Here is a 14,683-nt window from a genome sequence, read left to right as displayed (position 1 = left end):
ATAGCGCTTACCCAATGGTTCTGTCTCAAAGTCAATTCTGATGGTCCCAGCTATGGCGTAGGCAATGACAAGAGGTGGAGAAGCTAGGAAATTTGCACGAGTATTTGGGTGAACACGTCCTTCAAAATTTCTATTACCAGATAACACACCTACAGCAACTAAGTCTCCCTGGGGACAGAGGAAAAATATTTAAGTTGCTAAATAAAAGTAGAGGTAAACTGTCGATACAGACAAATCTAACCAACTCACCTCCAATGAGGGCAGACAGTTCACACTGACAGGAAGCTGTAGTTCATTGGGAACTACAAGCCGTCAGCCGCAAACACTGTCGGGACTTGGTACTTGAAGTTCATTGATTCACAGGGACCTGTGAATCAATGACGTGGCCATGTGGGTGGAGCACCGCACGCCCATGTGGCAGTGAGACGGAGAAGGTCCTCCGTCTCACTGCCACAAGCGGGGGTGGGGGGGGGGTCAGATGCTGAACATGTTACACCCTAAATATGTAACATGTTCAGAAAGGTGAGCTTATGCGCTTATGCTTTTATCCTTTAAATAAGAACATGAAATGCCAATGTGCCAGCATAGTGCATGCCAACTGTGTTTTTTTTTTTTTTAACCACTTCCCGTCCGCCCTATAGGCGATTGACGGCGGGAAAGTGGTTGCATTATCCTGACCGGACATCATATGACGGCGGCACGATAATGCACTCTGCGCGCTCCCGGGGGGCACGCAGAGCGGCGATCGGTGATGCGGCGTGTCACACTGACACATCGCATCTCCGATCTCGACGTAGGCTCTTTACCATGTGACCAGCTGTGTCCAATCATGGCTGGTCACATAGTACACAGGAAGAGCCGTTGATCGGCTTTCCTTAGTACGTGCCTGACACGAGTAAAGGAGAGCCGATCTGCGGCTCTCCTAACAGGGGGGGGGGGTCTGCACTGGTAAATCAGATCATTGATTACCAGTGCAGACCCTCGGGGGGGGGGGGGGGCCCTAGAACCACCAGGGATGCCCACCCATGACCCCAGGGCCCTCCCCATCAGTGCTGCCTGCCAGTGCCCTGCCCATCAGTGCCACCCACCAGTGCCCATTATTGCCAACCAGTGCCGCCTATAAGTGCCCATCAGTGCCCACCAGTGCCGCCTATCAGTGCCACCTATCAGTGCCCAGCAGTGCCACCTATCAGTGCCCAGCAGCGCCACCTATCAGTGCCCCATATCAGTGCCTCCCCAACAGTGCCTCCCCAACAGTGGCTCCCCAACAGTGGCTCCCCAACAGTGCCTCCCCAACAGTGCCAGCCAGTGCAGCCTCATCAGTGCCTGTCAGTGCAGGAAAAAACTTATTTACAAAATTGTATAACAAAGAAAAAAAAATGTTTTTTTTTTTTTTCAAACTTTTTTTTTTGTTTAGCAAAAAAGAAAAAAGCTTGCGGTGATCCACCAAAATAAAGCTCTATTTGTGGGGGGAAAATTACATAAATTTGGTGTAGGTACATGTTGCATGACCGCGCAATTGTCATTCAAAATGCAACAGCGCTAAAAGCTGAAAATTGGCCTGGGCAGGAAGGGGGTGAAAGTGCCCGGTATTGAAGTGGTTAAACTTCAAAGCAGCATAAATTGCCCTATTATGCACTCCACATTTTTAAGACATTTTGTTGAAGTATATCTAAGGCCTTTTAGATTTTGATGGACTAAGGAAAAAAAAAAAAGAGTGCATGAATTAACTTAATGTCATACTGTACCTGAGTAATGGCTTCTACAACAGAGTCGGGTAAGGGGCCACTGTTTCCTATGCAGGTCATACATCCATATCCTACAACATCAAATCTGAACAGGAAATTTAAAATTATGTGCTGAATAAATGCAAAACATAACATTTAGAAATAGGTTCAGAAGCACAACTATGACCAGTGTTTTCTCAGGACAAAATGACAACCTCTGTATAAGCAATGCGAGGAAACTGTAGCTATGCAAATAAAACAAAAAGTTGAGTACTGAGAACTACCATCCTTATCAGGTCCAGGAACATACTTATATAGGTGGTACTGTCTATTTTAAAATGCCATTTTTTCTTTTTAAAGACGCTAGGTTTCTAGACTCTTACCCAAGCTTGGAAAGATAAGGCATAACCCCGCTATCCCGGAGGTAGTATGTCACAACACCGCTGCCAGGGGACAGGCTTGTCTTGATGTAGGGTTTCACTGTCAGGCCAGCTTCTACAGCTTTTTTGGCTAGTAATCCTAGGAGTAGAATAGAGGACGGGTGAAATAACTGATAAGGTTCTGTACATATACCGTATTTAATCATGCATAACTTATTCTTAAAGTGTTTCTAAAGTCAAACATTTTTTTTTTTACCTTACTGCATTTCATGCAACAATGTAAAAAGGCTTCCATTACCACTAGCTGTTCCTCCCCCTCTAAACACTTACCTGAGTCCTTTATTGATCCAATGCTGTGCCCGGCTTCAGCACTTCTCTCTCTTCTTCCTACTCTCACAGGCTACACTGAGCAGCGGGAGCAATTGGCTCCTGTTGCTGTCAGTAAAACCCTGGAAGGAGGGTGTGGGGGTGTGGCCGAGCTGAGCTGTGTATGTCTATGGATGCACATAGCCCAGCTCAGGAGCAAGCCTGCACAGGTGCCCGCTCAGCAAGCCACTTAGAGAAAAGGGGGAGTGAGTAACACAGGCGAGGGATTCCAAAAGAGGAGGTAAGAGACCGCTCTGAGCAATATCTTTGCACAGAGCAGGTAATTAGAACATTTTTTTTTTTAATAAAAATAAAATGGACTTTACAACCACTTTAAGACAAACCTATGTATTGCCCAAACAGGACAAAAACAGTCTTGCTTTAATGGACCCCAGCCCAGAAGCACATACTTAACTTCTCTCCACTTCAGCAGGAAGCAATGATAGGAAGCCAAGTGTAAGCTTGTTTCCGCATGTGACAACACAAGACCAATCAACAAGAAAGAACCTGTGCTGTCACATGAAAGGAAAGGGAGTGAGTTACACGTACATTCATGACCAGAAGAACCAAATTATGTTCTTCAATCCCAGAAGGTGTACAAAGTGGCAGCGGAGCATCAGAGAGGCAAGTAGACCAGGAAATAAGACACAGCATGGGTTTGCTTTAAAATTAGCTGAACATGGGCAGATCTGTTGCCTGATGAAAAGAAAGGTAGAAGTTTCATAAAACGTATAGGATAGAGAAGTTGCTGACCATTTATAAAGAAAAATGAATGAATATGGCGCCTGAAAATTGCTCAGTGAATAGGTATTTGCAGAAACAGTTTACATGGCATTTATTAAAACCCTTTAAGTATGTCACATTTTCTTTTAATTTGAGTAATTTATATGAAGGCATAAACGCACATTCTTTACTTGTACACTAATAGCAGTACTGGGTGCAAAATATCTTCCTCTACAGCAAATAGCACATAGCACGGATATCTCGTTCCTGTTTAAATCTTTCCAAAAATATAGCAATATTATGTAAAACACTCCTGTGCTGCCCTCTAGTGTTTATACCTTTAACAACTAGCTTACACCAAATGTTTCTTTTAAATAAATACAGCGAAAAATATAAATATATTACAGTGGTGTAATTCAACATAAAACTAAGAGCCCATTCAGACAGGGGCGACACAACTTGCTGGGGTGACCTGTGAAGTATATATATAACTTCATATACATATAATTGAAGTCAATGCAAGTTGCCTCCAGGTCGCCCCAAAGTAGTACAGGACCCTTTTTCTAAGTCAGAGCAACTTGTGTCGCTCCTATTAGAACGGATCCTGTGCTAATCAATGGCAGGCGACCCACCGCGACTTGTCAGGCGACCAAGTCGCCTGACAAGTCGCGCTAGTGTGAATGGACCCTTATAGTGATCTTATGTGCATTAAATCAAAAACAGCATATGTTCTAAAGTTCAAATTCAAATGTGATACAATTCAAAATGATATAGTCCTTATCCTTGATGCATACATGTTCCCTTGTGCTGGAGAATGGAGATCAGTAAATATTCCATGATGTTAAGCAAAATCCACCATTGCTCATTTACATTTCACCTTGTGCGTACCACTCCGCCAAATCCACGTGCTCGTCTTCTTTAAATTACCTGCCTATTATAGGAGGTCACAAAAACCCTTCCCCCCCCCCCCCGCAAACGGTACCACCCGTACTATTCAACTCCTCCTCTCGAATTTTTTATATATACAGTGGGTACGGAAAGTATTCAGACCCCCTTAAACTTTTCACTTTTTGTTATATTGCAGCCATTTGCTAAAATCATTTAAGTTCATTCTTCTTCCTCATGAATGTACACATAGCACCCCATACTGACAGAAAAACACAGAATTGTTGACATTGTTGCAGATTTATTAAAAAAGAAAAACTGAAATATCACATGGTCCTAAGTATTCAGACCCTTTGCTCAGTATTTAGTAGAAGCCCCCTTTTGATCTAATACAGCCAGGAGTCTTTTTGGGAAAGATGCAACAAGTCTTTCACACCTGGATTTGGGGATCCTCTGCCATTCCTCCTTGCAGATCCTCTCCAGTTCTGTCAGGTTGGATGGTAAACGTTGGTGGACAGCCATTTTAGGTCTCTCCAGAGATGCTCAATTGGGTTTAAGTCAGGGCTCTGGCTGGGCCATTCAAGAACAGTCACGGAGTTGTTGTGAAGCCACTCCTTCGTTATTTTAGCTGTGTGCTTAGGGTCATTGTCTTGTTGGAAGGTAAACCTTCGGCCCAGTCTGAGGTCCAGAGCACTCTGGAGAAGGTTTTTGTCCAGGATATCCCTGTACTTGGCCGCATTCATCTTTCCCTCGATTGCAACCAGTCGTCCTGTCCCTGCAGCTGAAAAACACCCCCACAGCATGATGCTGCCACCACCATGCTTCACTGTTGGGACTGTATTGGACAGGTGATGAGCAGTGCCTGGTTTTCTCCACACATACCGCTTAGAATTAAGGCCAAAAAGTTCTATTTTGGTCTCATCAGACCAGAGAATCTTATTTCTAACCATCTTGGAGTCCTTCAGGTGTTTTTTAGCAAACTCCATGCGGGCTTTCATGTGTCTTACACTGAGGAGAGGCTTCCGTCGGGCCACTCTGCCATAAAGCCCCGACTGGTGGAGGGCTGCAGTGATGGTTGACTTTCTACAACTTTCTCCCATCTCCTGACTGCATCTCTGGAGCTCAGCCACAGTGATCTTTGGGTTCTTCTTTACCTCTCTCACCCGATAGCTCAGTTTGGCCGGACGGCCAGCTCTAGGAAGGGTTCTGGTCGTCCCAAACGTCTTCCATTTGAGGATTATGGAGGCCACTGTGCTCTTAGGAACCTTAAGTGCAGCAGAAATCTTTTTGTAACCTTGGCCAGATCTGTGCCTTGCCACAATTCTGTCTCTGAGCTCTTCAGGCAGTTCCTTTGACCTCGTGATTCTCATTTGCTCTGACATGCATTGTGATCTGGAAGGTCTTCTATAGACAGGTGTGTGGCTTTCCTAATCAAGTCCAATCAGTATAATCAAACACAGCTGGACTCAAATGAAGGTGTAGAACCATCTCAAGGATGATCAGAAGAAATGGAAAGCACCTGAGTTAAATATATGAGTGTCACAGCAAAGGGTCTGAATACTTAGGACCATGTGATATTTCAGTTTTTCTTTTTTAATAAATCTGCAACAATGTCAACAATTCTGTGTTTTTCTGTCAGTATGGGGTGCTATGTGTACATTCATGAGGAAGAAGAATGAGCCTAAATGATTTTAGCAAATGGCTGCAATATAACAAAGAGTGAAAAATGTAAGGGGGTCTGAATACTTTCCGTACCCACTGTATATATAAAGAAAAGCGCTTTACTTCCGTGCACAAAGAATTTAAATGAACATGTGAGTGTATATGGTTTTATTTGTTTTAGTAAATAAGCTGAATTTTTATGGAAAGCACTTTGAGAGAGGTGTATGATTTTTTTTCGGAGTGATATCACCTATGAAGAGGAGTCTAATAGTATAGATGGTACCATTTGTCCCCAATAGAGGGTAAAAGTGTTCTGTGTGTCTATGATAGGCAGGTCATTTAAAGAAGGTGAGAGCACAAGTTTTTTGGAGTGGTACACAGAGGTGAAGATGAATGATCAGCCACAGAATTTTCTTTATATCACAGAATATTTATTAAACTAAAGCACAAGGGAACATTAATGCATCACAGATGTGGATTATATTATTTTGAATTTTATCACATTTGAATTTGTACCTAAACACATATAAATGGTCACTACAATTTTTATGTTGAATGTTTACAGCGCTTCACTATATTAAATTTTTTCCATAAAACGTATTTTGGTTTTTAAAGGTCATTAAATAAGAGTCTCAGATTTGATAATTTCCTCGCTGCAGCTTCACTCCCAGCACATTTACCTGCAGTGCAGTTTGCAGTGAGCACCTATGAACACAGGCCCATGAAACTCACCTGCACCCAGCATGACAGAAGGGTTGCTGGTGTTTGTGCAGCTCGTGATAGCAGCGATGACAACAGAGCCATGGTTGAGTTCATAATCAACATCTTGATAGGAGAATTTAACTTTGTCATTATGGTGTCCCTGAGGTATCTGAAAACCTTTAAAGCCTTGCTGTAACAGAGGAAAAAACTGCAATGAGCACATTGATTAACCAGCATTATGATGTTTAAGCCCTCATTCACACTGGTGCAATTTGTGATGAAATTTGATACTTCCAATTCAAATGAAAAGTCGCACCCTATTGCCAGCAATGGAACCGTTCAAATTGCTGCGACTCATGTCGCAGCAACTTTGAAAAAAGGTCCCTGAACTACTTTTTTCCCCAATTTCATTGCAACTTGCAAAGACTTCTGTTAAAGTCACAATGAAATCGGGGAGGTGCAAATCGCACTGATCTGCGTCTTTAAAATTGCGCCGAAGTAGCAAGATTCCAAAGCTGCACTGGTGTAAACCAGGGCTTATACATTCATTACAGCCTAAAGATTTTAGAAGGATCTGAAAATATAGATATTTATTCATTCAAGGTAACGTGTATAGAATCTGACCACATTTAAATGGTGTGAACAATATATGACGTTATTGCCAAAATCACTTCATGTCCCTAAATACTCTCAAGACAAGGATGGTTTCCTTTTGCCATAAGGTAACAGTATTCTCTGAAAAGTTGAAGGAAATTTGTATTATATGTTTAAGGTGGAAAAAAAACAGAAGATCAGCCAAAGATGGACATAAAAGATATCTAAACTCAAAAACAAAAATGTAATCTATAGAAGCTTATCAGTCCTTAGATGTGGTGGTTGCATTAGTTTTGCTTATCAGGCCTTTTTTACTTTAAAGTGGTTCTTAAGCCACTTGCAGGACCTTATATAATCTGGTTTGCCTCCTAAGTCTGTGTGTTGCTTTCTCTGTCTTTTAAAAAATGTATTTTTTAAAAAAAATGCTGTATATACCCGATTTCAGTGTGCTGTTCGGCGATCACATGACTGGATGGCTCTCTCCTCTCCCCGTCTGACAGCTGCAGGGGGCGGGGCCGAGATTCACCTGCTAATGTCACTCGGGAGGAGAGGAGAGGGAGCGAGAGAGGAGAGGGAGAGGAAGAGAAGAGGAGAGGAGCAGCAGGAGGGGTGGGCGGGCCGTGACACAGAGCTGACAGGTAGGGAGGGAAGGGGGGAGGAGGACACAGGTGAGCAGAGAGCAGGGCTGCTGATGACAGAGGCACGTACACGGACCAGGGTGTCAGGGCACAGCAGCCATCATACACCTTGGTCAGTGTACAGAGGGGAGGGTAGAAACTGGCAGGATAAGCCAGGTATTTTAGGTGATAGAAGGGACCAAATGAAGGGGCCAAATGACACAGCACAAGCATTGTGCTGTATAACATGCTTTATGGGAACAGGATCAATTTTTTTTTTTTAGGGTAACATACGCTTTAAATTTCACCTACCAGTCTTGTCAGTGACACATTTCTGTTCCTTCATGACTACACTCTTGTCTTCATTAGATCTATGGGGGCAGCTATGTTTCCATGCATTTTTGTTGTGCCTCTCTACTACATGGCAGTTGAAGGGAATAGTGAATATCAAAAGAATAACATTTTTTTCATCTTTTTACAGGAAGAGACAAAGACCAACATGCATTGGCAAGATCATGTATTTTCTCTTTCTTAGCCTAAAAATGAAAACTGATGCAACCACCAAACCTAAGGACTGGTAAGCTGCAATATTACATTTTTATTTTGGGGTTTAGATCTGATTTATTCTCCCAAGATTTTCAACATACAGTATATACGTCAAAAAAACTTTTTTTAATAATGGTTTATAATTATGTTATGCCAACACTATGCATTGTTTTTAATTCTTTATGTCCTTGCGGCAATGCAATACATTTATTAAATATTTGTATTTATGCACATAATGCCGAATTGGCCGATGAGACAGCCACATATCAACCCCACACTGCCCACATGCCACCTCTGTGAATACTGACTGTTCACTACAAATACAGTGCATTGCGAAAGTATTCGGCCCCCTTGAACTTTGACCTTTTGCCACATTTCAGGCTCCAAACATAAAGATATAAAACTGTAATTTTTTGTGAAGAATCAACAAGTGGGACACAATCATGAAGTGGAACGAAATCTATTGGATATTTCAAACTTTAACAAATAAAAAAACTGAAAAATTGGGTGTGCAAAATTATTCAGCCCCCTTAAGTTAATACTTTGTAGTGCCACCTTTTGCTGCGATTACAGCTGTAAGTCGCTTGGGGTATGTCTCTATTAGTTTTTCACATCGAGAGACTGAAATTTTTGCCCATTCCTCCTTGCAAAACAGCTCGAGCTCAGTGAGGTTGGATGGAGAGCGTTTGTGAACAGCAGTTTTCAGTTCTTTCCACAGATTCTCGATTGGATTCAGGTCTGGGCTTTGACTTGGCCATTCTAACACCTGGATATGTTTATTTGTGAACCATTCCATTGTAGATTTTGCTTTATGATTTGGATCATTGTCTTGTTGGAAGACAAATCTCCGTCCCAGTCTCAGGTCTTTTGCAGACTCCATCAGGTTTTCTTCCAGAATGGTCCTGTATTTGGCTCCATCCATCTTCCCATCAATTTTAACCATCTTCCCTGTCCCTGCTGAAGATAAGCAGGCCCAAACCATGATGCCGCCACCACCATGTTTGACAGTGGGGATGGTGTGTTCAGGGTGATGAGCTGTGTTGCTTTTATGCCAAACATAACGTTTTGCATTGTTGTCAAAACGTTTGATTTTGGTTTCATCTGACAGAGCACCTTCTTCCACATGTTTGGTGTGTCTCCCAGGTGGCTTGTGGCAAACTTTAAACAACACTTTTTATGGATATCTTTAAGAAATGGCTTTCTTCTTGCCACTCTTCCATAAAGGCCAGATTTGTGCAGTATACGACTGATTGTTGTCCTATGGACAGAGTCTCCCACCTCAGCTGTAGATCTCTGCAGTTCATCCAGAGTGATCATGGGCCTCTTGGCTGCATCTCTGATCAGTCTTCTCCTTGTATGAGCTGAACGTTTAGAGGGATGGCCAGGTCTTCGTAGATTTGCAGTGGTCTGATACTCCTTCCATTTCAATATTATCGCTTGCACAGTTCTCCTTGGGATGTTTAAAGCTTGGGAAATCTTTTTGTATCCAAATCCGGCTTTAAACTTCTCCACAACAGTATCTCGGACCTGCCTGGTGTGTTCCTTGTTCTTCATGATGCTCTCTACACTTTAAACGGACCTCTGAGACTATCACAGTGCAGGTGCATTTATACGGAGACTTGCTTACACACAGGTGGATTCTATTTATCATAATTAGTCATTTAGGTCAACATTGGATCATTCAGAGATCCTCACTGAACTTCTGGAGAGAGTTTGCTGCACTGAAAGTAAAGGGGCTGAATAATTTTGCAAGCCAATTTTTCAGTTTTTTATTTGTTAAAAGTTTGAAATTTCCAATAAATTTCGTTCCACTTCATGATTGTGTCCCACTTGTTGATTCTTCACAAAAAATTACAGTTTTATATCTTTATGTTTGAAGCCAAAGGTCGCAAAGTTCAAGGGGGCCGAATACTTTCGCAATGCACTGTAGAGGCAAACAGGCTTTAAGGAGCTGGGTGGCTCCGAAACATGTCAATCACGCTTCTATCCTTCCCCAGGTGCTGACCTTATTCCTTGCCATTGGTGCCCAGCGACCTACGGGAATGGGAAGATTCCTGGCTCCCAGAAACAGCCGATTTTGCCAATCCCTCGACCAAGTGGAGCAGCGGATCCCTTGGACTACATACATCCTCATGGGGCCAGTGGCTATCCTGACCTTTGGTGGGTTTGACAAGAGCTCTTTTTCTTCCTTACCATACTGTGCCATACTGTATTCCGAGTGGCGCTCTCTGTTTAAACTATATAAGGAGATCAATCACAACCTCCGTTAGCCCCTAAAGAAGTCGCGTGGGCGTCATGTAACGCGTAGGGCGTGAGTGGAGGTTACTGGAAGTGATGTAAACACGGAAATGAGTATGGCGCTCGTGGATTGTTGCCGTATATGTGGTTTTAAATGTGAGTTTTAGCTGCTTATTTTAAATAAATTCTTCTAAAAACTTACTACACCATGAAATTATCTTGTATATACCCCATCCTGAATTATATAATGAGAGGATCCCTAGAAGTCTCAGAAAGCACTCATTACCAACATTTAAAATAGAGCATTGGGGAACAGTACAGAGGACACGTAGTGGCGAGCAGGATATACAGCAACATCAATGGGAAGATAATCCTACATGCTTATTTAAGCAGAATTCGGTGAGAGGCTAGAGAGCACAGCGGTGTCACCTGGATAAAGGAAAGAGTTTTACATGGACATTCAATATTAATGGTGAAGGGATACACCATGTAATTTTATTATTATTTTTTATTTTAGTTATTATATGGTTTTATTTATGAACATCTGGAATGAAACAGTATTCACTTTCTTGAATTTACATAATTGCACAGTGCACTTTGGCGATTTTGTTTGTGATTCATTTGCACTTGGATTGGTTTTATTGAGTCACCGCGCTTTGATATATAGAATATTACTTCTCTAATTGGCAGCGCAGCACGATTCACCCATCAATGTATTTTTGCTCAATAGCTATGAATAAGCTATAGAGAGCCAGCAGCAGCCATACAAGCTGATTATTGGAAGACACACGTTAATAGCGCGAGTGTAACACACCTTATACGTTGTTGTTATACTTGCTTTTAAATATATGACATATAATATATGTTGGTGAATATTGTGGTTTGGAGACATTATTCAATCATAAAATTGTGTGCAATGTATTACGTGGATTATTTTAGTAATTTCAAAATGAAATACTGAATTATATAATTTTATTTTAGGTGTTATTCTTTGGTGCAATATATTTTCCATATACAGTGTGTGTATTTTAGATACTTTGAATGAGCAGAGTCTGAATTTTGTAAGCTTTCTGATTTGGTCACAATAACTATGGGCAATCAAAATTAATTTCCTCTCTGTTTCTGATAATCAGGTAGTACTACCCAGTCTATCTCACCTTTGCTCCAAGAGAACTTTCAAAGTCAGTTTTCATGTCAGAGACCGATACTTTATCCTGGGGTCTCTTTGGTCCACTGCAGCAAGGCACCACTGTGCTGAGGTCCAACTCTACCACCTGCATTGACCAGAAGAATTATGGAGCAGAATATTATATCAGAGTTGAACATAATCAGTCTTATTCAACAAAACAATGCATGCAACACAGTTTGGTAACCACAGCAAACATAGCCCATCTTTTAGCTTCAGTAGTGTGAAATCTAATTGGTTTTGATGGGTAAGTGCAATCTGCATTTAGCAGTTTGTAATGATTGCTGATTAACCTAGATATATAGTAGATAAAAAACAAAAGGTTGTAGTAAAACCTCAGGCACTCAATAAAAAGGAACAGGCTGTTGCTGAATTTGAGCGTATTAGGTAAAAAAAAAACCAAAAAAACACTCCAATATAATTTTTCAATTTTTAAAAATGCTTTCAAAAAATGCATAGTAAATGAGATGTGCAGACTGCGGTCAAACTACTTTTTCCCAGCAAGCACTGCACTGCCAGAAAGTTGGCTTTTATTTCAAGTACCATGTCAAAGTTCCAATTTTCAGAGAACAAATATTTCATGTCCGGATTTACTTTGACAAGTGCATGCACATAAGACTAGTTACAACTTTTTCTTGTCTGGGAGCAAATTCAATGAAAGAAATTTGTTTGGTCCCAATTAGACAAAAAAAAAATAAAAAATCAAAAGGATAAGGAGGGAAGATTTTTGTTGATTTTTTTTTTGCGCACTCTGGTTGAAACCAGTTAAGGTCCCTTTATCTTTTATTAGATAATGGAACAAACATTCTTCAAACAAAATCTTCTGAAATAAATCCCACAGGTGTACGGCCCCTTTCACACGGGGCGGATCCCCTCGGCGGGCTCCGCTAGCTTTGTTGATCCCAGCGGAGCAGGCGGATGACAGGTCCATCTCTGTTCACTGTGCAGAGATGGACCTGTCAGAGTCCCACTATCCTCTATGGTGGGATTGGATGAAAATGGACAGAATGTCAGTTTTCATTCGATCCCATCCGCTGAACAGATGGTGAACGTATCACCATCCATCTGTTTTAAGCAAATCTTGGTGGATTGGATTACAGACGGGTGTCAGCAGACACATCTCTGCTGACAGCCGCCTCTCCATAGAGGAGAATGGGTGGCCCAATCAAGTCCGCCTGAAAAACGGACAGGCGGACCTGATCGGTCCAACTGTGTGAAAGGGGCCTAAGGCAAGCTTAACTGTACAGGACAAGCTGAATTTAGTATAGATCTTTAACCACTTGCCGACCGCCCCACGCAGATTTGCTGCGGCAGGGCGGCTCGGCTGTGCATAATCATGTAGATCTACGTGATTATGTGCACGCAGTTTAGGCGGCGCGCGTGTGTGTGATTAGACACAGTGGGAGCCAGACCATGGGAGGAGCGGGCTCGATCGCCTCCGGCCTCCCGCGATCTTCGGCTAGAATGACAAAAGAGCCACCTGCTTATGTAAACAAAGCAGGAAGGTCATCTGTCAAAGAGGCATGGAAAGATCGTGTGATTCAGCTAAACTGAATCACCGATCTTTTTCTGCCTCTGTCCAACCCATCCCCCCACACAGTTAGTAAGCACAAAAGGGAACACATTTAACCCCTTGATCACCTCCAGTGTTAACCCCTTCCCTGACAGTGTCATTTATACAGTAACAGTGGATATTATTTATCACTGATTACTGTATTATGTATGCATAATGTCACTGGTCCCCAAAAAATGGCAGTTAGGGGTCTGATCTGTTCGCCGCAATGTCGCAGTCCCGATAAAAATTTCCGATCGCCGTCATTACTAATAAAATAAATAAATAAATAAATAAAAAGTCCATAAATCTATCCAGTAGTTTGTAAACGCTATAATTTTGCGCAAACCAATATACGCTTTTTGGGATTTCTTTTACCAAAAATATGTAGCAGAATGCAAATTGGCCTAAACTAATAAAAAAAATTGGATTTTTAATTTTTTTTTTTTTTTATTGGAAAGGTTTTAAAGCAGAAAGTAAAAAATAGTGTTTTTTTTTTCAAAATTTCGCTCTTTTTTGGTTTATAGCGCAAAATCTAAAAATCGCAGAGGTGATCAGATACCCCCAAAAGAAAGCTCTATTTGTGGGTAAAGAAGAACATCAATTGTATTTGGGTACGGTGTTGCACAAAGGCACAATTGTCAGTTAAAGCAACGCAGCCCCGAATTGCAAAAAATGGCCTGGTCATTAAGGGGGTAAAACCTTCCGGAGCCGAAGTAGTTAAATTAAAACATATTATACAAGTATTATAAGCTGTTTACTTTCTACCACCCCATTTCCAAAAAGGTTGGGATGGTGTGTAAAATCTACATAAAAACAGATAACAATGATTTTCAAACCCCTAATTCATATTTTATTCACAATAGAAAACATATCAAAATGTTAAAACTAAGAAAATGTACTATTTAAAGAAAAAGGCAAGTTCATTTTGAAGAAGATGGCAGCAACATGTCTCAAAAACTAGAGACAGGGCAACAAAAAGCTGGCAAAGTAAGTTGTATTACAAAGATCAGTTGGGAAAACATTTTGAAACTAATTAGGCTAGGTCAGTAACATGATTGGGTAGAAGGCCTTGCATATTTCAGCAGGACAGTGACAAACCACATACTGCATCTATGACAACAGCATGACTTCATAGTAGAAGGGGTGCTTAACTGGCCTGCCTGTAGTCCAGACCTTTTACCAACAGAAAATATTTGGTGCATCTGCACCAACAACAAATACAACAAAAAAAGACCCAGGACTGTTGAGCAGTTAGAAACCTATATCAGGCAAGAATGGGACAACATTCCTCTCCTGAAATTCCAGCAACTGCTCTCAGTTCCCAGGCGTTTACAGAGTGTTCCTAAAAGTAGAGGGGATGCTACACCGTGGTAAACATGGCCCTGATCCAACTTTTTTTCAGATTTGTGGCGGATATCAATTTTAAAATTATCTTGTTTTTTTCCCCTCTAAAATGGTACATTTTCTTAGTTTAAACATTTGATAGGTTTTCTATTGTAAAT

General features: G+C 41.5%; 1 protein-coding gene across 3 annotated transcripts in view; it reads right to left on the bottom strand.

Annotated features, from left to right (window-relative positions):
• Positions 1–14,683, bottom strand: part of ACO1 (aconitase 1) — a 105,398-nt gene that overhangs the window by 22,946 nt on the left and 67,769 nt on the right. For all 3 annotated transcript variants that reach the window (XM_082244148.1, XM_082244150.1, XM_082244149.1), the window contains exons 10-14: positions 11,598–11,714; positions 6,476–6,635; positions 2,111–2,246; positions 1,749–1,833; positions 12–168 (exon numbers count right to left, since the gene is read on the bottom strand). In XM_082244148.1, coding sequence (XP_082100274.1) covers positions 12–168; positions 1,749–1,833; positions 2,111–2,246; positions 6,476–6,635; positions 11,598–11,714 — 655 coding nt within the window. The remainder of the gene's footprint in view (positions 1–11; positions 169–1,748; positions 1,834–2,110; positions 2,247–6,475; positions 6,636–11,597; positions 11,715–14,683) is intronic.

This window comes from Pelophylax lessonae (assembly GCF_965119305.1).
Source record: "Pelophylax lessonae genome assembly, chromosome: 1".
NCBI classification, from domain to species: domain Eukaryota; kingdom Metazoa; phylum Chordata; class Amphibia; order Anura; family Ranidae; genus Pelophylax; species Pelophylax lessonae.
The sequence above is the reverse complement of the archived record's forward strand: the minus strand, read 5'-3'. Positions and strand labels throughout refer to the sequence as shown.